General features: G+C 38.6%; 1 protein-coding gene across 1 annotated transcript; it reads left to right on the forward strand.

Moving 5' to 3' along the window:
* The first annotated feature begins 2,269 nt into the window (after nt 1-2,269).
* On the forward strand, nt 2,270-6,471 carry rbis (ribosomal biogenesis factor). The gene is made up of 4 exons (XM_080514930.1): nt 2,270-2,382; nt 5,147-5,262; nt 5,375-5,491; nt 5,582-6,471. Exons 2-4 carry the CDS (start codon nt 5,152-5,154, stop codon nt 5,648-5,650), a joined length of 297 nt encoding a protein of 98 aa, XP_080371056.1. The 5' UTR covers nt 2,270-2,382; nt 5,147-5,151; the 3' UTR covers nt 5,651-6,471.
* Nucleotides 6,472-21,815: the final 15,344 nt, after the last annotated feature.

The following is a 21,815-nucleotide window of genomic DNA, read 5'->3' on the forward strand; positions in this document are numbered from 1 at the left end:
CGGTGTGCCTGTCAGGCTGGTGTTGGCCACATGATGTCCGCGCAGTGACCGGGACCGGGAGGAGTTTCGATGCGCCGCCGCAACGTTGCAACACACCGCGGATCGATGTCTCTCTCTCTCTCTCTCTCTCTCTCTCTCTCTCTCTCTCTCTCTCTCTCTCTCTCTCTCTCTCTCTCTCTCTCTCTCTCTCTCTCTCTCTCTCTCTCTCTCTCTCTCTCTCTCTCTCTCTCTCTCTCTCTCTCTCTCTCTCTCTCTCTCTCTCTCTCTCTCTCTCTCTCTCTATCACTGATCTCCTTTGGTCTCAGCATCTCCATGGCAACAGGCACGCTTGAGCGTCAAAAGGAGATTCAGGCACATAAAATCTGCTCTGGAATTTTCTACTTCTTTGGAGAGAATTGATTGTCAGGCTTCATCTTCAGTGGTACAAATATAAACCCATTTCAAAGTGAATTGCTTAGAGCTTTTTGTGTGTGTTTTTTTTAAACAAAGTCTGGATAAGTGCATGTCAAGACCCCCAAGTCATATGGGAAGAATATGGAAAAGACAAATCCACAGAAGTTTCTCGAAATTCATCCTGGAAGAGTCAGCCAAAGAGCTGAGGCATAAGAAAATGACGCAATTTCAAATCCAAAGTCAAAGGAGCTAAAATGAAAATATGTATGTGAATAGCATTACTCAAGTATATAGGTCTAAACGTGTCTTGAATAATAATATAAACTCTTGATTAAAATGTAACGTATTTTGGCAGCTTACACCATTAATTATGCAATTTCAATGACAAATATATGATAGAAAATACTGATTACAATGAAAACATTGTCACCAAATCATACATCACAAATAAAATGAAAAGCGTGGAATAAAGAATAAAGTGCGTTTGAGCAAAACGCAAGAGAAAGTGAAAATATAATCTGTGTATCATGGGCCTGTTGGTGATGCAAAATGCAATTATTTGGTACTTAAAGATGAAATACAAGCGAAAGAGCGTCCACTGGGGAGGGAAATGAAGTGCTATCTTGCAGATCAATAAATAACTAAGTGTTTTAGTTGAAACGAAATACTAATTAAAAAGTTGCAACCGTACTTCAATGTGACAAAGCAGTAAATCCAAAAATAGAAACATGCAAAACCTAAACATTTGAAAGCAAATATAATTAAATAAAAAAGATCATACTTTCTATAAAATTCTCCCTTAAAGTGTGATTCCACCTCAGCTCACAGTGCAACGACATAAGAACTTATTTTCCACTTGCATGGTGTACCTAGTAACTACTGGTATTAGGCCGACACCTGCCGGTGCTTAACAGCAATACAAGGCATGCAGGTGAAAAGTCATACGACTGTTTGGTCACCTATCATGTAATTTGGAAAGTAATTAAAGCACATTTACAAATTATATATGACATTTTTTTTTACTTTGAATTTATAAAGTTTAGTCGGTCACTATGAATACACAGAATTGGTGGGCTTGATTCTGTGTGTGATTTAGTGAACTTTAGTGGACAGGTTGAAATATTGAAGCCTGTATAATAAAAAAATTTTTTTGTTTTAAGAATACAAAAAGACAATCCTTTGACACACATAAGGCAGTGCAAAGATTGAAGCTGAGGTGTAATGTGCTCCCCCCTTGTTTGTGCTGGTGTGCACTCTGGATGATCTGCAGCTGATTTTCTGTACTATTACAATAATCCAGCCTGATGAAAATAAAGTCATGAAGTTTCTCTGAATTCTGTTTGGTCAAAAACCCTTTTATTCTTGCAATAAGTTTTAGATGATAGTAAGTTCATTGTTATTGCCTTATTGTAGTTGTTGAATTCCAGGTCTAAGTCTATAATTATACACAGATTACTGGCTTGATCTGATGGTCAGAGTGACTTGAGTGCTGACTTTAAAACCTTTCTTCTTTGGGTCCAAAAACAATTAACTAGGTTAAGTTGAAAAAAAGGTGTTTAAAAAAAAAAATAATTGTTGGGCTTGTGTATTTACTAAAAAAGCCATAAAACAAACAAAAACTAAAACATTACCTTGGACGTTTTTGGAAGAAATTGAACGTACTATTAATTTACTATTAAAACAAAAACAGGTTTTCTTTTTTGTAAAGCCTTTACTGGAAGCATTACTGCTTCCAAAACACTTGACGGTGTTTTCAACACATCTAAAACGTACAGATTACTTCAATGGACGGCTCTAGGTGTGTCACTTTACTGTATAGTTACAAAGAGACAGACACGGAGATGAGATATAGGAGCGTGCATGTGCCTCAGTAAGCGACAGGTGGCAGCAGAGACCCGTCGCGTGAAGATGACGTAAAAGACAAGGGACAGTTGTTGTTATAGCACGCATAGTCGCACGTGAAGACATAAACACTGCCTCCATACGAAGGTCTGTATGTGTTTTCTATGTATATTTCAACTGTCAGCTGCTATTTCGAACTAATCCGTGTATCTTTTAAAGACATTATCTGCTTTAGGAGGCTGTTCGGAGGCTTGTTTTCATAGCGAGGCGGGCAGCTGTTGTATTCAACCAGCGATCATCAAGAGACATAAACATGTTCAGTAGTGATCGATAACCAGCATCTATTCATAGATAACTCATAACAGGGACGTCAGTATTCCAAGACTAATAGATTATAAATGAAACGAGCATGTTTGACACATAAATACACAGTATAATGCGATTTATGTCAGATTAGTTATAGAATATGAAACATCCAGACCCCCAAGGTTCTCATGAAAAGGTTGACTAAATATTCCTTGTCCGAAGAAACAAGTCGAAGCAGCTTTTAGTTCCTCATCTATGGAACACATTTCCTGAACACCCGAGGACTGCTCACACATTAACTTCTTTTAAATCAGGACTTAAAACTTGCTATTTGCTCAGATCTGACTTTCCGTCCAGACAATATATTTCACTGAATAAAGTTTTTACTTTTTTGTGCCTTTCTTAATCTCTTTTCTGTAATGTATTTATCAATCTTAAGAGATCAGAGATGAATACTAATCTAATATTGTCAGATGAAACCAGGAACCAGTCAGCAACAAAAGACAGAAAATCTGGCATATAGTACATAAAGGTGTTTAGAACTATAGCAGTCAACTTGTACACATCATTAAAACAGGTCCCTATGTATTTTCTTTTTCAAAGTAGATATTCTTAGCTCATCACCACATGGACATGTGAAAAATAATATTCGATCCACTTCTGAGTTGATCCACCTCATGCCTGTTGTGCTGAGAATTAATTTTCTTTATACCATTTTCAAGGGTCAGAGGAAGGCTTCTTGCTCCTGGTAGTGTTTTATTTGATCATGTCTTTATTTCTCTCAACAGTTTTTGTTCAAGGCTAGCAACACACACTTTTGTAATTGTGTAATAATGCACATTACTTACTTACTGCACCTATATTGTAATTAAGCTTCCAGAAAAAACGCATAAAGCTGTGTTGCTCATAGGGAATTGTACAATTTCCTCCAAAGATAAACAACTTCTCCAACAAGAAAGCGTGCTGCCTGGGAGTCATTTTGTATTGTGCCTTTCTCAAAACCATCTCATTTTAGTTTGAGTGTCAGACAATGATTTTGCAATCAACTCTGCAAGTAATTGCCAATCACTCACCACCTGAGCCACATAATTGCCATCGCTATGACAACAGTTGTAAGATGTCCACACACTCCTAGGGAACATTAAATATGGCCAGGAAAGCCTGTGGTTCTAGTACCACCACTCGTCTGCGCCACAGACACCAGCAGAAGGAATATGTGGATTGAAATTGTTTGTATACGAAACCCTTTCTTTGAGTTTTCTCAGTCCAAACCAGGATGCGTGATTTACTAGCCGTGCTGTGGAGGGACGCAGGGCTTTTCGTGGTGGCTTTGGTTCTTGCAGTCTCACTGCAGCTTCCTCTAGTTGTTAACAGGAGCAGGTGGTGTGGTGATCTGATGCTGTGTGTTTTAGGATACCTTTGAACAACATCCTTGTTTCCCCCCCTATCTGCAGGACAGAAGAGGCTTTGCTTTTGTTTATGGTGCAGGAAAATCTGAAAAGGCAGCAAAAGTGCAAAATGACTCAAATTATGAATTCACTCAAGTTTTGTTTCTGAATTAGATCATCTTGAATATAGTTTTTACATATAGTGATCAGCTGTATGATGGCCACTTTCTGACTAAGTGAATAGCATATGCTTACTTCTATGGGATGAATCTATTATTGATTTGATTAAAACACATCTTCGTACAACTGAACGTACTATCAACTTGATAGAAGCCTATTGAAATAATAAATAGGCCAGAACCCGAGAACTAAGGTATATAAGCATCTAACTATCATGCAACGTTTCAGTTGTCTATGGATAACAACAGCCATTAAGAATACTGTCTCCCAATGTGAAAGACATCTAGAAGTTGAGGAGTATAAATTGTTAGATAAGAGGCAAAGCACCATGGGGGTTGAAAGGAATTGGAGGTGCAATCCCCTTTAAACTCTGTTGGAAGGCTCATCCTTTCACATTTTATAAACCCTTCATCTAACAAATGCTGGAGCCCTGCATAAGCTGTCTTTTTTGTCCCCCCATTTTTTTGGGCATTTCATGTTTGTATTCTAAAACAATACTCAATGTGATGCCATACATGTGGATTTAGTGTGGTGGTGTTTTCATAAGCCTAAAATTCACCAGCAACCTAAGAATGTATAACAGTCCAAACTGCTGGAGAAATCCCTCCGTAAACCACTTCTAAAGCTGGTCACGTCCTCGGTTTGGTCCATTTGGAGCTATTTGGTTCATGCTGCTTTAAAACTTCAATCGGACTTCAGATGAACTGCTCTAAAGTCTGTCTGGAAACAAGCCAAGAGGCGCTTTGGAAATGGTTTGGACTGCTGGTATAAAACAAATGAAAGCTCAGATGGTGTTCTATAAATGGACCACATTGACGGAGCAATTACAACAGAGTTTGTTTTAATCAGACTGAACGTGACAGGTGTGAACAGAGACTTGGATTATTCTGCCTTTGACAGTTTCCTGATCACAGCAACTCACAAACACAGTAAATAAGCAAACAAAGTTTCAAATGCACGCCCCAAGGTATAGAAATGAAAACTCTCATCAAGAATATCTGTGTGGACTCTTTTTTTTTTTTTTTTTTTGTCTTTAGGTAACATGGCAAAGAACAAACAAAAAGGGAAAAAACAGAAGAATGTCTTTCAAGTGGCAAACAAGCACCTGAAGACCAAGAACAAAGCAAAACCCGTCACTACAGCACTCAAACACGTGAGACCTCTTTTTTTGTCTTTCACTTGAGTAGTGTGCGAACATCATGTTCTTTTACCTACGCGTAGTTTTTGCAGCATCTGTTCAAGCGCCATCATTTTTGACTTCACAGATCAATGCAGGGAAGAAGGAAAAGGTGGAGAACTTAAATCAAATGTTCACAGAGGTCCAGAGGGACGTTAAGAGCATCTCGAAGTCTGTTGCTCCTGAGCCGAAGAAACAAATGCAGGTAGGAGAGGGAACATTCAAACTGTTTTTCAAAATTCTATTGCTTTAACTTCGATTTAAGCTTGTAATAAACATTTGTTTGGGCTTTCAGGTTTCCAGAGAGCCGCCGAGGGAAACCGTCAATGTTGACAACGCTGCACAGCTCTTCTCTCAGCTATGATGGACCAAGAAGGAAAAATGACAAGCAAAGGGGTGTATAACAAGAAGTTGCAGTGTTTGTATGAAAGAAATGTATTGTGAGCAATTTAAAGGTCCCATGAAATGAAAAATATCCCTTGTCTGTATTCGTCTACCATCTGATGATTTGTGTCTTTATCTGTGCTAAATCATTTTCAAGCATCGCAACATCACAGGCTCCAGATAACATGACACTTTGAGTTTGACTGACAACTGAGAACGCAAATCAATTCCTCAACCACATCTGTAAATTAAATGCAAATCACGATAATGAGCTGAGAGATTTGAGCATCAGTGGCCCTTAACCCAGGGTCGAAGACTGAGGTTGTAAAAATTAGTTTTATTAAAAAAAAATTCCATACAATTTTATGATTCTACAGCTGCAAACTGTTCATTACAATTCTTATTGGTGAGACAGAGTTTGTCTGACAATATTTGGCTTCGCTGTAATGTTTTGGGATTGGAGACAATCTGGGAGGTTTCATGGAAAAAAGGAGTAGAACACAGTTATGATGAGAGTTTATGAGATATATTTCTTTATATGTATAAATGGTTTTCTGTCACACCAACTAATAATGATTTTACTGATTCACCTGCTGATTGGTTTTGTTATTAATGAAAGGCTTGTTTATTAAGAAGGAAAATGCTTAAGGAGATTTGATTCGCATTAACTACATCTTTGAGCAGATGGAACCAGTGATTGATGATTATGACAATTTTTCAATTAACCAACTGCCTTTTCCTTCAGTTCACCGATTCCTCTGTTCAAAAACTTTGTTTCAGATACACTTTCTTTAACAAACTTCTTCATTTTTGAACATGGAATAAATCATTTCAAAAGAATTACCTGAGCACTCGCACTTCATTATCCTACGCTTTGAAGTTTGTTTTGCTCTCCAGTTCCAAGGTTTTCACACCTTTGATTTTTTTTTTGTCTTTGGCGTGTTGTATTTAGTGCAAATTAAGTCACAGATGAAATCATTGTGACTGCTGCTCGTAAAAATTAGAATTTCTGCCTCAGAGTTTTGCAACCCGTAGCTCCCATTTCAAACGTGAGAATATAAAGGAAGATATCAAACATTGAATTTCAGCCCAAATTATTCTGCTCACTGAAATAGAGGAAGTTGGTATACAAATATGTTCTATATGTGATGAGGTTCGTGTTCCATTTTCTGACTTCTTTTTTGTTGCACGTCGCGTTCAGCAGCATTACACATTTGGACTGGTTTATATTGTACATCCCTCTGTGTACATGTGCTATTTCAGGGGTTCACACTGTCATTTCTATCAGAAGGGCACCAGTAGATGAGGTATGGATTTTTTTTTTTTTCTTTGGCTGCACTTGTGAGAAGTGTGCTGTTATCAGTATGCTGCTGCTGCATCTCTGCTGTAGCAGCTTGACATTGGGGGTCATGGGTGTACTGGTGTCCGGCTGATTGCTTGTCTCCACTGCGACCTCTGACTGAGTTAGTTGGTCAATAAATCTGGAGCAAGGTGAGAGCATGAGTGCGGCAGGTAAACAAACAAATGCTTGGCTGTGTGGACGTAAATAAGCCAACAGATGGGAATGTCAAGGTAAAGACGGCATGAGGGAAATGTTTTCCTGAGTGATGGTTTCAGTCTACTGCAATGGTGCTGGAGGGGAAGGGATTAACTAGCACTAATGGTCTTTGACCATCTGAGCAGAAACAAATGTGGGCATTGGTTTTTCAAGATAATTTAAATTTAAGATCTTTTTGATATTTGTTCAAAAAAAAAAAGCTGCCTTTTCCCCCCTCTAAAACAAGGTGATGAGTTGTGTTTAAATTATGCTCAATTCCATCCACTGCACACAGCCACCAACTGATGGCACGCATTTCTCAATAACAGGACTCTGGTGTCAAAATCTTGAACACTAGTCATGGTTTGCATAGTTTCCAAAACTCTTGCGCTCTTTTTGCAAAACACTGAATAAATTTTTTGGTCATTTGAATACACTTTTCAATCAATGATTTCGCTGTGACTTGGTAGTTGGCTTCCTCCATTTATCAGCAACATTCGTTTTTAGGTTGTTTTTGAATGTTTCGGCGTCAAGATGTCGCATATGCCAGCATTATAAATCCAAGATGGCCGCACACGTGTCAGCATTCGTCTATCTTCTCATTCATTCTGTAAGTTCTGTAAGGTCACTCGCAATATTTTAGTGATTTTCAAGACTTTGGGATATTTATATGTGGCTTCACCACTGTGAATTGTACATCAGAGCTGAGTGGCCTTCACTCAGAGCGAGTACATACACACACTGGATGACATTAATATACAAGACTCTTCTTGGGATGGTTCTTTCCTATTGATGTGCTCTTCCATTCTTTATTACTCTTCAAAGAGCAAGGATCGATAAAACCATGTTCGCGTTTATAAAGCTTTTACAGTAAATGAATATGCCTTTTTAAAGTTTCCACAGTTAATGAATACGCCTTGAAATGTCATTGCACTTTATTTGAATTTGCCTTAAAATCTGCATTTTGTCTTTGGAAATCTGCACTAGTTCACTTTAACTATTATATTCTTTTAATTGTGCCAAATCAGTTTGATATGTTTTGAATCTAATGATGTGATGTCTGCTGTGGTCCTCTCAGCCAGGTTACCCTTGTAAAAGAGATCTTCGTCACAATGGGTTTTATTTTCCAGGTTAAATAAAGGCTAAATGAAAAATAAATAAATATATATATATATATATATATATATATATATATTGTACCTCTAAAGGTTTTTATGGTTTCATTCATTTAGTCTGGTCAATTTGAGTTTGACCAAAAACAAAAAACAGTTTGACACACCTGTACTGAAGCATATTCAAATATTTATATGTACAACTCTTTTAGAATGTTTTTTTGATAAGGAGAAGAAAATGAAGCATTGTTAACAGTTCCAGGCCAAGCTGTGAAGAAAGCTGAACAAATAGAACATATTTACTCTGAAATGACTTCAACTGATGCCTTTTGGGCAGAAAAAAATCATTTCCATTACAGATGAAAAGGTTTTCAGTTGGAAATGATTGGCGAGGATAGCGTGGCAGATGCACTGTTAAGGTGGCGGCCTGTTCGCAGGTGCTTCCCACTGTGATCCAGATGGCTGCACACTACACACCCTGGGGAAAGACACACACACACACACACACACACACACACACACACACACACACACACACACACACACACACACACACACACACACACACACACACACACACACACACACACACACACACACACACACACACACACACACACACTGGTTTTCCTTTAATGTAATCTACGTGAGCTGGTGGGGGGTACTTGATAGGTGAGAGGACGAGAGGCTGAATGTGGACATTTGCTACGCCAGAGAGTGCTTTTAGCCACTTTTGTGGCTGGAAGTCATGAAAAAACTGTCTGCTTTGAAACCACATCCTTTGATCCAAGTTTCAAACTTAAAAAACCCATCAATCACACAAAGAACTTGGCTCGGTTTGTCTCGCTAAGCCACATTGGCTTAAGGACAGACAACACTAATAGCAGTGTTGTATAATTAGATCAAAGCAGCAAAATACTTTTTTTCAAAATAAGTTTTATCTATTGTGTCCTTATGAAGGATTAAAAAACATCACCATGAGACGTTTGAGGGAATCTTATTAGTCAGTTACTTAATTGAATGTAATCAAAAGTGACATTAGGAACGAGTGGAGCTGGAAGCGTCCACAAGATGGTGCTCTGGATGGGTTTATCAATATGCACAGTGACAAGAGTGGAAGTGGATCTGTAGGTGTGAGTGTGTTCCAGACACAGACAGCGAGGAAGAAGAGGAGGAAAGAGGTCGGCTCACTGAATGCCAATAAGAGGCTGAAGGCCCATTTGCAGGATGTCATTGTCGCCACACAGCTGGGTTTTTCACTCTGACAGGACCAGCAGCAAAAGGTTACAGCACCTGCACTTCTCCCAGTGACAGAAATAAGAATCGCTGAGTTTGTCTGTGCAGAGAAGGAGACAGATGCAGCATGTAGGCCTGTGTATGTGAGTGTTGCCTACTTGTGCTTCCCCATGATTGGCTTTCATTTTGTGTGGCTGCTGCATTTTGTGTGGCCACTGTTCTAGAGCCGTGATGGTGATAATCCTGTTTTTTAAATTTTCCTCTGATCTCACTTATTCAAAATGGGAATGAATATGAGTTGGTGTCAAGGACATTCTGTACATCATCAGTTTTAAATCCCAAATCACAAGTGCTTTAAATAATTGTCTTATTTGCTCCCTCCAAAGGAGAAGTATTCATGTTAATATACTATTTCAAAAAAAAAAATTCTTCCTCACGTAATTACATCATATTTTTATAACCAAAATTGACAAACGTGTGAAACAGGAACAAACAGGGTCGATGAATGCTTCGTACTTGTACTAGACAAGACGGACAACACATTTTTTTGGTGCCAGATCTGTAGTCATTTATTGTTAATAGAAAAAAGTAGAGAGACTTGTAAAAGACAGGACTCACACTAATGCAGGGGATCAATAGTTGCTCTATCAGCATCCACCAGAAATCTTCAAGTCACAGAAAAAGGACAAACTGTGGGCATGAGCTCTTAAGCAGCTTTAATGAGTTAAAAAAAAATCTCATAAATCTCCTTTAGATCTGAACACAGCGATACTCCAAAAACACCCTCTATTGGAGCACATTTTGTTATTGACTTGTCAGTGATAAACAACTCCCCTTCAAAACTGCATCCCTCTTCTCACTCGTTTGAGTCTCCCTTTAATGCCTTTGAAGGCATTTTGCCAACAAGTTAGACAGCCAAGATTCAAATTATGATTAAAGTTTGCCTTTCAGACCAGGATTCAGAGGAGCAACATCTTGCTGTGTAACCAAATATTCTCCTCCTGCAGACTTATCTCATGTGAATCCGTCGGTTTTGCTACAGCCTCGCATGTTTCTTTTCTTTTGGGTTTCTTTTGGTTGCTATTCGGCACCCTTGGTGTGATTTGCTCTTTGATTGAGAGCCTGTGCCCCCACAGGCAAGATTAAAACCATGCCCAAGAACCACCGCTATAGTCACAGACAGGATAAGGCTGGTATTGTAATTTTATTCATGTTAGATTTTTGATCAAGACAAAGAGGAGAAGTGATTAGATTTGCTTGAAGTTTCTAGGTAGGGAGTAGAATAATTCCCAAATCTCCTGCCATATACTTTTGCTGCCTTTGTATTAGAATATCTGCCCAAGACTGTCATGTGGTTTGAGTTTAACTTGACTTCCATGGGCTTAGGAGTTTCTGTAAAAAACTTTTCCAAAGCAGTAATTTTACTTAAGCATTCACCTGCATTGCCTCTATGGTAAAGACTTAATTAAGAGCATTCCTTTACAGAAGCAATTAAAGCATTTCAGTGGTAGGTGTGATTAAAATTGTTGGAATTCTCTTTGAGGAAAAGTGATTTACTGTTTTTATTACAGCATCCTTTAAATGCTGAACAGGGCTGGCATTCTGCAATTCCTCCAGAAACATATAAAGAGCTGAGTCTTTGCATCAAGGTCAGGGAAGAAAAGGAATATTTAAGACTGTGAAGATCTCACCCCAGTGCCTCACAGGATTCTTTTTTTTTTTTTTTTTTGCCTGGGAAAGAAAAAAAAAAAAATGAACCCAGAAACTGAATGTTACCAAAGTTAAACAAACCAAACATGGATTTTGAGATTTTCTGCTATAGATTTGTTGATACCAAACTGAAGTCGGTTTGCAGGCAGAGATCTTTATACCTCGGGCAAAATAGTTGAAAGGAAAAACTTCTCTGGGTCTCTGGGATAAATTGGCCATGTGCTGGAATAAATTCTTTTAAAGGATGTTGAAACATTGAATATATGTTATCTTGCTGTCAAAGAAAAGTTCAGGTCAACTTTTGTCCTGTTTCAACTTTATCCTTATTTTCAACTTTATCCTATCGAGGAACTCTTGCACAAGAATTTAGATTCATCGGTTTCTATTTTCGACGTAAAATAGATAAGTCAAATAAAATAGGTAATTTCATCAGTCATGTGAGATGATTTATAGAGTAAAATACTGATGTAATAAATAAAACACTAAACTAATACGATAATGTAGGACAGCAACTCTCGACAAGCTTAAGGTTAAAAAATACTTTAATTCTTTACTTTTCAAAAGAACCTAATGGAAGACTGAATGAAGTTAGTTTTACACGGAGTCACTTCAGCTTAATTTTATAAATGTTAATAAAGTGTTAAGCACTGATTGCAATGTGAAAGAGATGTAAATTGACTGTAAATATAGAGTTTTACTCATAAATCCTGTAGAACATAAAGTATTAAAGTCCTGAGTTTTGCCTCCCAAATTAATATTTTGATGCTAAATTTAAAACCTGTTACAATCCCACACGTCTCCCGACTACAGCTAAAGCAGGGAAATGTTAGAGGAAACAGTAGCTGTGTAGGCTTTCCACATTCTTGATGCATCTGATCTGTGACGAAGTCACGCTTCTCTGCAGCTCCCCAACCAGCTTTGAGGCCAAATCCTCAGGAAGCCAGCACTCAGTTTGTGACTGAGTGTTGCAGCATAGATTGAGCCATAGCTTCAGCTGAAACTGTAACATTTACTGGCACTTTACATATCCTGCAGCACACTCAAGTCTGGACTTCTCGCCAAGACAGAATGTTAAAATTCCATTTTGACTCAAAACAATAATATTAAGTTATTGAACCTGTGTTAACAACAGATAATTAAATTTGTTATGTGTGGGTTGGGAGAGGTGGTCTCATGATGATACCGCTGTAGTTGGTGAGAAAAATAATTTCATTGTCTCAAAACACAAAGCAAAACTTTTCCAGTAAGGCGATCAAAGTCTGCAGAAAGCAGTGAGAAGCTGCAGCACGGGAGTGCAGTGGCAGTAGAATGCAGAGGGACGTGTAGGAAGCCTGACAACCAGACACATGGCGGAAGGCCAATTTATAGTGCAGCCATCAGGTGCAGACGATGACAATCAGGCACAGGTGAAACCCATCAGGGTCTGGAGTAGTAATTAGAAACCAGAGATGGAATTTGACTCACAAAAAACACAAGACAAAGACTTGGACTCTGACGAAATCAATGTTTGAATGTTTGAAATATCTAAACTTAATTTCAATATTCAGTGATTTTATAATAAAAAAAAAAAATCTTATCAGTGGTGTTGGACATAATAATAATAAAAAAAAATTTCCAAACTGTTTTGGTTTGTAACATAATGATCCAGGAAGTTTGTATTGTTAAGACTCTTTTACACAGTGTGATATGTGTTGAAGGTACGAGAGGGATGTTTTCGATGGCTTTGGGTTGTCCATTGACAGTGATCACCCAACCCATGAGAGGTGACAGCGCCGCTTTGGGTTATATTCATTTGACAGTTCTTTGCCTGGTCTGCTGGTGAAGTAGCTTTAATCACTGCAACGCAGATTAATTGAACAACCCCATGTGGTCAAATAATTCAAAGCAGGTTGCATAGACCATTGTAGAGCACAGTATATCCCTTCATCTCTCAAAGCAAATCGCACTCTGTTTGTGATGTAGATAAATCAGTACAAATCTTCATCACGACCGACAAAACTCCAACTGATTCCCAATGTTTACTCGCTATTTGTTTTTGTTATCATATGCTGTGCCTGCCTCATGCTGCTCAATTGACTTTGTCAGGAAATGCTGGGTCCAGAGGATGCTACGTCTTTGACATGCTATTTGTGCTGCTGTTTTTCACGACTGTGTTTTACGATTGAACATAGTTGTACATTCCAGTGTCATTATGTTTGTGTGTGAATATTTAAGCCTCAACTTAAACGGTACAAAACAATTGTTCCTCACTGATCTGAAAAATCGATTAAACATTCTGGTCAGTTAATGCATTCAATTATTGATTCTCTTCTTTCCATCACTTTAATGTATTACAAAAGAAGCATATTATGGTTATATGGTTATGGTTCCATTTCAGACTTCATTTTCCAGTGTCTGATCTTTGCCTGGTGCTCTTTTAATACCTTCATTATACTGTTTTAATGACAGCCAAGTGAAGTATTAGCACCACCAGATGTTCCCCTGATGTGCTCAAGTGGACAGAAACGCTCATTAATTTGCACTTCCTTAAGTTTTTTTTTTCTTCTCAGACACTTTGATTAAAATTTGTGAGCCTGAAAAGTGAAGTTCTTGAATCATAAATGAGATGATTCTGAAAACTCTACAATGAAAGTCAAAGCTTTCCACTCGTCTATAGTAGTAACATTTGAGAACCTGTCATAAGCCTTGAGCACAAAATGGTCTGCTGAGAATTTTACAGTGTTTTGAAGTCATTCAACCGCTGTAGGAGCCGTAAAAACATGAAAATCAAAGCAGGCACTGAGATTGTTCTCAGTTTGCTCTGAAAATGCAAAGGTTGGAGGTGGGTCCAGCTAAAGCCAAGATACAGCCTCTCAACCAAGTCAACTCCATCCCGCAAACTGTAACTCCATCACAACCAGATGCCCAGACAAACAAACCCAAGCCTCTGCGGCTCTATTTTCTATCTGCAGCAAACCACCAGAGCGTCAAGCAAATGCAAGCTGTTTGGTATGAAGGGAGCGAAATAGGCTTTACACTTGAGGGAACACAGCACACAGAGTAGCCTCTTTTTAATGGGATCCCAGGCACGTTGCCGCAATCACCGGTGAGGTTCCACCTGCAGGTAGCGCGAGCCGTTGTGAGGCCGTGGGACAGGAGGTGGAGGAGGATAGGGAATCGTGGCTCAGAGATCCGTGGAGAGGAGCGCATGCTTTTCTTGTCAGCGAAGTCGAGAGGGGAGGGACTTTCATGGTGCACCTGTCAGACTCATGAACAAAGTACATCTGTTCACCCCCCCCCCCCCCCCCCCCCTCCTTCATCAGATGTCACTGTCTCAAAGCGAATGCACAGACACACACTCTGCCACAATATTTCTTCATTTTTCACACACACGCACGCACACACACACGCACGCACGCACGCACGCACGCACGCACGCACGCACGCACGCACGCACGCACGCACACACACACACACACACACACACAAGGACCGAGGCCGCGGAATGCATAATGTGCTCTAAGCAGAAACACCACAATTCACCACAAATTGCTGTAAAAAAGGATGAATGGCGTCGTACACCTCATTGCATAAAATAGTTCAAATATGGTTTTGGAATCGTTTCAAGTCTTTTTCAAGAGGAAAACAAGATTTTAAATAACATAGAATTTGACCAAATTTGAAAATGAATGCTGAGATTTAAGGACTGGAATTATATTCTTTGGTGCATTACCAAAGTTGCGGGTGTGAAAAACGTTTGGTGAATAGTATTTGTCACTTTGGTGCTTTGGAAGAGCATCTTTCCCAGGAAGTTTCCTTTCAGATCGACTTATCCGGTACATAGCTCCTTTTTACTGTTTGGTCTGTGCTTGATCAAACTTCGCTGAGTCCTCTGGTTGGTGCACTGCTAAACAAACCTTGTTGTGATTGTGCTAAATTCCCAGATCATCTGCAAAAACCTACAGGCTGCAAACAAAACAACAGCATTCCAGTTTCTCTGAACAAATGCCACAGAGTTTCCCCTCAGAGTGCTGAGTCCCAGCTGCTGGGTCGTCACTGGCAGGTTGGTAGCTACAGCACTGCAGGCAATGCATGATTGTAAATAAGCATCTGAAGGCATCGGATGATAAGACAGGCTCAGAAAACCTCCGCTGGTGTGTGAAAGAAAACATTTTCCTTTCACCATCAATTGTGCTCAAACAATACGAAAGACATGACTTGCACTTTGTGTTTGTATTGATAATAAATCAGCAGAAATGTTCTCTCTCTCATTATTTATTTAATAACTTTTGTATGTCACCTCAACCAAATTAACTATGACTGAAAAAAAATCCCCTCTAACTGGCCTGAAGTGCTGAGATGGAAAGTGAAAACCACCCTCTTTCGATCTCGCCGTCTCAGTGGCAAAACATCACAAACAACCTTGTCAGCAGAAAATTAACAAGTTGAACGAAGGGCAAGGACAAAAAAACAAAAAAAAACCAAGATGTTATTCATACATTTTCAGTGCAGCAGAGGATTGATTCAGGAGAGGAAAGGACGGACGTGAAATGATTGTGGATGAGCGGAGGTCTCAGTGGTAGAAACGGAGTCTCTGCTTTACCCTTAATGGGTGAGCGGGAGGTGGAGGAGGTGGAACCTTTTTGGGGCATTTAAGAGAATTTATTGTAAAGAAAAGAAGAAGTGGCAAAAGAAAAGAGCCAAACCCCATGGAAAGCAGTACAATGTTAACCATGGCATTTATATTGACCAAACAGGGTTTCGTATATTTATTGATGTTCTAGTGCAAAAAGTTACCATCACTAATTTCCTTTGCTTTTGATGAATCTTTTATATCTTCTTTATTCCACCAAGACAAAGCTGTAGGCAATATCAGCTGACTAACAGTCGAAGGCAGGGAGAGGTCATCGGTTCTTCACAGGGCTGACACATAGGGACAATCACACCAATGAGAATTTCAGTGTCATGATTTAACCTCACGTGTGTGAGATGAGCTGTCGTTCGTCTGAAAAAACAGCGAGTTACATGATTTTAACAACATTTTGATTTCCAACAAGAGGACCTTAAGCCTGACCTTGAGATACTTCACCAATATTCAAAAATTAACTCAAAGACATCATATGGTTTTAATATATTGGAAGCATGTATGTTTAGAAAATGCACTTATCTGACAAAATCATATACCATTACTGAAGACATTCAGATGACCTTCTTCGATGTTACTAAACCTGCTTTATTATGCCCAAAATAAAATAGAAATCTCTGGAAAGAAATAATGAGACATAACAGCATCCATCATTGCATAGAAAACGTGTTACAACAACAAAACCACAGCTGGCAAACAGATAATAAATACATATATGAAATTATGATATGAATAACTACTAATAATAATAGTAAAAAAAAAACAACCCTCATTGAGATACTAGTTCAACACACTGAATTTACCTCTATTTCAATCTTTTCTGTGCTATTTTGTTTTTGTCAGAGTACATTGTGCCTCTCATTTGTGTTGACCGGTGCTGCAAATTGGAAAGGGCTCCACCGCTTTGACATTTTGTGGGCAGATTAGAAGTGACGCTGCTCCGAGCCTCTGATGTCTGCTTCTTCTGTTTGAGACACAATGGAGCCTCTTTTGGGATCACATCTCATGCAACACAGTGCTGCAATATTCTCTGCACCAGTCAGTTTAAATAGTTGTTCAATTGTAGTTTGAAAAACAATAGAAACTGGACATTTTAATGATGTTATAAAACTCCCCAAATGCCTCAGACTGGATGTGAAAAGTGTCTGGAGAAAAGAGGATGTTTGGACGCTCGCTGATAAGATACTGCGTGTTTTGCACCGATCACATTGTTGTATTTCTTTGTGCGTTTTGTGTGATGATGGCGACTCAAAACAGTAATTCTTCAACATAGCAAATCTGGGTAAAGTATGAAGTACTTGCCCTTGAAAAACAAAGCTGCCACCTTCAAAATGAAAGCAAAGCGGGTGAACAGAGAACTGCTCTGAAGAAGAACTGAGAGACTTTCAATCATTTCTCCCATGTAAGACAAATGATTGTTATAAAAATGTGATTGCTCCTATAAGATAATTATAAAGGGAGATTTCACTTTTATTGATGAAAAAAGACAATATTGTCCTGCATCGCATTCAGCACTGAGGCACACAAAATTAACTTCTTACAAAATAGGAATCATTTCACAGAAATTATTTTTAGTTCTTCTGTTGCTCTTTGTTTCACAGAAGTGCCAGGTGAAGCCAGGCATCTGTACAACTGAGTGGTAAATCTGCGTTGGATGAATGCCTCTATGAGTGAGTTTTAAAATCCTGTCTCTCTGCTCAGTGTTTAGGCCTCTTCAGAGCCTGACGACGAGAGAGGGAAGTTTTGAACTGCGACGAGCAGAGAGGAGATGATGACAGCTGGGCTCACCTCACCCCGGGGAGGCGAGTAGCCCTGAGGTGTTGTGAAGAAATGGATTTCAGAGACGCGGCTGTGCACCGAGAAGACAAAAAATGGAGGAAGGTGATGGCACAAAGTGGTAAACATCACAGGACGAAATGGAAGGCGCAGGGGAAAGTCTGAAGGGAAGGAGAAAATAAGGGTCGTAGGATTTTTCAGATCAATATGTGCCATGAACAAGGGGGAGTCAAACAATAGGGGTTATATGATGCACATTTAGGCTGAATGCTTCAAATACAAAAAACAATATGGTAGATCGTATTCACATTACAGATTCTTTTTATTATCAACTTCATTGTCAGTATTCAGACTTATTATGATAAATGATAAGGACAAACAATGAACCACATTTTGTTGTCCATTTTAACTTTCAACAGTGGCTCTTGTGTCTCCAGCTCCTAATTCTGCAGCAAAAATTACTGAATTGCAGATTAAGGGAGAGATAATACTACGATTTCTTATAATATGTATGTTTTCTACTTACAGTACTTTGTGCTAATTTTTTTTTTCCTTATCTGAAAAGTGCTGTGGAAATACAGTTTGTTGGATTGATTGAGTCACATTTAATTCTTCTAACTCTCGTTTTGGTCTTCTCCATCAACTCCAGGGACCTTTCCACTGGGAAAAACAAATCAGAATGCAAACTTGGAATTTTCCAGTGGTGAAGTGGAACCAGAGATCCCCACGAGTGTATCTGATCTCCCTCAACATGGCAGCGATTTTGGTGGAAGTGAACTTGCACAAAATACATTTGTTTCTTAACTTTCCTCATAATCACATACAGATATTACAACAGTCACTCTCGCCTCTTCAGTATAGCAGTTTGGCTTTTTAAATGTACATGATGAGCATTATATATATGTATTATGTATATATATACATTATGTATATGAGCATTAATGGTTGTTTAACATCTAAGTATTTATTTTGTATGGATGCCATGATAAACGTTTTTGCATCTTTACTGGAAACTGACACGAGTCCTGAAGTGAAACTGCCGTGAGGCGGCCATGTTTCCACTGTGGTTTGTTTTAGTGAAAACTGGTAGCTCACTCTGTTCCCAGCTGCACCAACACAACATGACTTCTTCTGGCAGACATTTGGTGATCAGCAGGTTTTGGTCACTGAGTTTATTCAAGGTTGACAACAGCTACGGTTACCCTGTAATATTTCAGATTTTTATCATTTCAATTTCAAAGGAAAAGCACAAAGCCCATGTGTGATGTTTCTTGCCTTTTTGTTCAATGAAAATCAGAAAAGAGCATCACTTCAGATGGTGCAATTTACTGGATATTTTTCATACTTTTATCCATTTTGCTATAATATTCTGAACTACAAATATGTATTTTACTTTGCCTTAAATTTGCACTATTTTAAACAACTCTGCAATTAAAGTTTGTTTGATTTTTGTTAAATCACAATCTATATCTGTAATTCTAGATTAGATCTTTTATGTCAGCAATTGTGTGGCATATCTGCAATATAAATCAGGATTATATTTTGTGTTGTTATTATGTGTGTTTCTTAGACAGGCTATTACTGAGCTGTTCAACACAAAACACACAGTCTCAGCATTCATGTCTCGGAAATTATAATACACAAACAAATGCTGGGTGATTTGTGTCTGTAAATCAACACTCATTTTTGGGACTTGTAACTGGGAAAATACACGACATGAACAAATGCCGTACATCTGCTGTGTTTATGCTTCTAGCATCCTACTCATATTAAACAGTTCAGAAATACAGCGCGTGAGATTTATATCTGGTAGAAAAATAATGGTATGTATGATTATAGTGTTCAGTTAATAGCTACACAGAGGAATGAAAGCTACCAGAATAATGGTTCAAATCTAGCCCTCTGTTATGTATGGAAACACAAAGGAACTCAAACTCTCTGCCAGATGTAAGGAAATTACTACTTTCAAATGTGTAGCCCTAATTAACCCCACATGCTGCAACAATAACAGCTTCAGCTCGAATGAAAGCAAAATATGTGCCGGGTATGAAACCAAATAGCTGATCCAGGTTAAAGACATGCTGAGTGAAACCAGCTTAAATGGAACACCATTTAGAAGAGACAATAGCTCACGTGACAGTGGTGGACTTTCAGGGATTTGCAGTGTAGAAAACAAATTAAGGGATTAAATTGAATAGTCAGAGTTCACCTATAAAGCCTGTGCGTCCAACATAAACAATGTAAAGCAAACAATAACAAGACCAGCAATGATGTAAACGGTAGAAAATCTTGGCATCTCACGTTGTTTTTTGCAGATTGTTGTTAACCAAGTCTGATGATTAGTCAGTTTAGTCATTTATTTTGTATTGGCAGCATTTATTGATTGACGCTCTTCTTGTTGCAAGAGTTTTGTCTTCCCACACTCTTAAGTGTGGCTCTGTCTCCCAGATTGTTACCATCCGTATTTTGTTAAACTGTCCAGTCACTTTATATTTATCATAAGTGGCTTTTTCAGTGTTGTCGATGCCAGTTTGTCATATCTCGTCTTGTGCCTGTCTTAGAATTTCATCATATCTGTCTTGTTTCTTCACCTTTATGATCTTGGTCACAGCCCTTGATACTCTGTTGACATTGTTGCTGAATTGACTGGTTTCATGTTGCCAACCACTGCAACAAGGCAGTTCCACACATGAAAACCGAATCGGTAAGTTAAAACATACTGTTCTCACAGAAATTATGCTTTTATTTTACTGTGATCTGTGGTCACTGTTTATGTATAATAATGTGTGTTTGAGCAGTTGTGGTATAACATAACTGCATATATACCCTAAAGTGTGCTCAATTCACACCCATAATAGTGTCTCTGAACAGAAACATTTCATTCAACAACCTTTAGATGTTCACATGATTCACAAGAAAATGTGACTATACAAAGATGCCCAGCAATTCAAACATCACACCTCTATTATTTGCCCTTGAACAATTTACCCAGTAAAAATCTGACAGACCTCATTTCCAAAAAAGTCTGAGTCATAGCAGGATCTTTAAGACATTAAGTCAGTGTGTAATATGTGCACACTGAGACTGGATAACGGATTTTTTGTTAGGTGAATGGCTATAATAAAGAGGGATTTAGCATTTACCCAGCTGCTTCCATAAATTTGAGGTTAAAAATGCCACATGCAACACAACTTTCCATGAGCCACATTTTGATACAAGGAAGCTGCTTTTAACATGATGTGTGCAAGAAGAGTGAACACTAAACGTTTCTTCTTACGAGCACTTTCAAAAGAAATCTACAAACACAAATCTAAAAGTCATGAGTAATTCCGTTTTTCAAAAGAGCTCCTTGATTAGAAGGCAGTAACACAGAAAAACGGAATCTGACCACAGTAAAACAAAAGCTTGTTTTCAAGGTTTTCTATACAGATTCAAAACTCCACTTAAATTAAAATGTCGAAATCAACAGGAGGGCTGCTGTGGAATCGGTTCACACCACCGACCAGATCATTTTTTAACCGTGACATCTCGCCAATAAATGCGCAATAATCGAAGAAAGAACAGTTTCAGCACTCTCTGCCTCACAGCGGTCCATCTGTGGTCCTCCGAGTCGCAGCAGAAGGTTGTTTTCTCCCCGTACAGTACAAGACTCATCAATGCACACACACTGTATATCCACAATTCTGCTCTCAGAAGGCAGTCTAAGTAATGAACTGTGCAAAAACCCATCTGTGTTCCATTTTCAATTTGGCACATCTGCAGAGCTAATAATGATATCACAGGCACATTTATTTGCACAGTTATTTGAAATGTAGGATCTTTTCCTGGCACACAACTTACTGATATGTGGAGGCACAAGATTGCATTTAGGATAAAGTCGAATGTAATGTAATATTTTCATAAATGGGGCATTTAGAAACCATTTCACAGTGACTGAAATGTTTGGAAAACAAAAAAGCTATTAATTTTGCATTTGTAAATGTGCCCCAAATGGCTAATGTCACTATCAGAGGAAAACCCCACCATATAAAGCATGAAGGTTATGCAGATATTATTATTTTTTGTCTTTGGAGACAGCAACAGTTTTATATTTCAAGTACTAAATAGGAAAACTCAATGATTTCACCACCAGTGACAGAAAGCCACAACC

This window comes from Blennius ocellaris (assembly GCF_963422515.1).
Source record: "Blennius ocellaris genome assembly, chromosome: 19".
Taxonomy (NCBI): Eukaryota; Metazoa; Chordata; class Actinopteri; order Blenniiformes; family Blenniidae; genus Blennius; species Blennius ocellaris.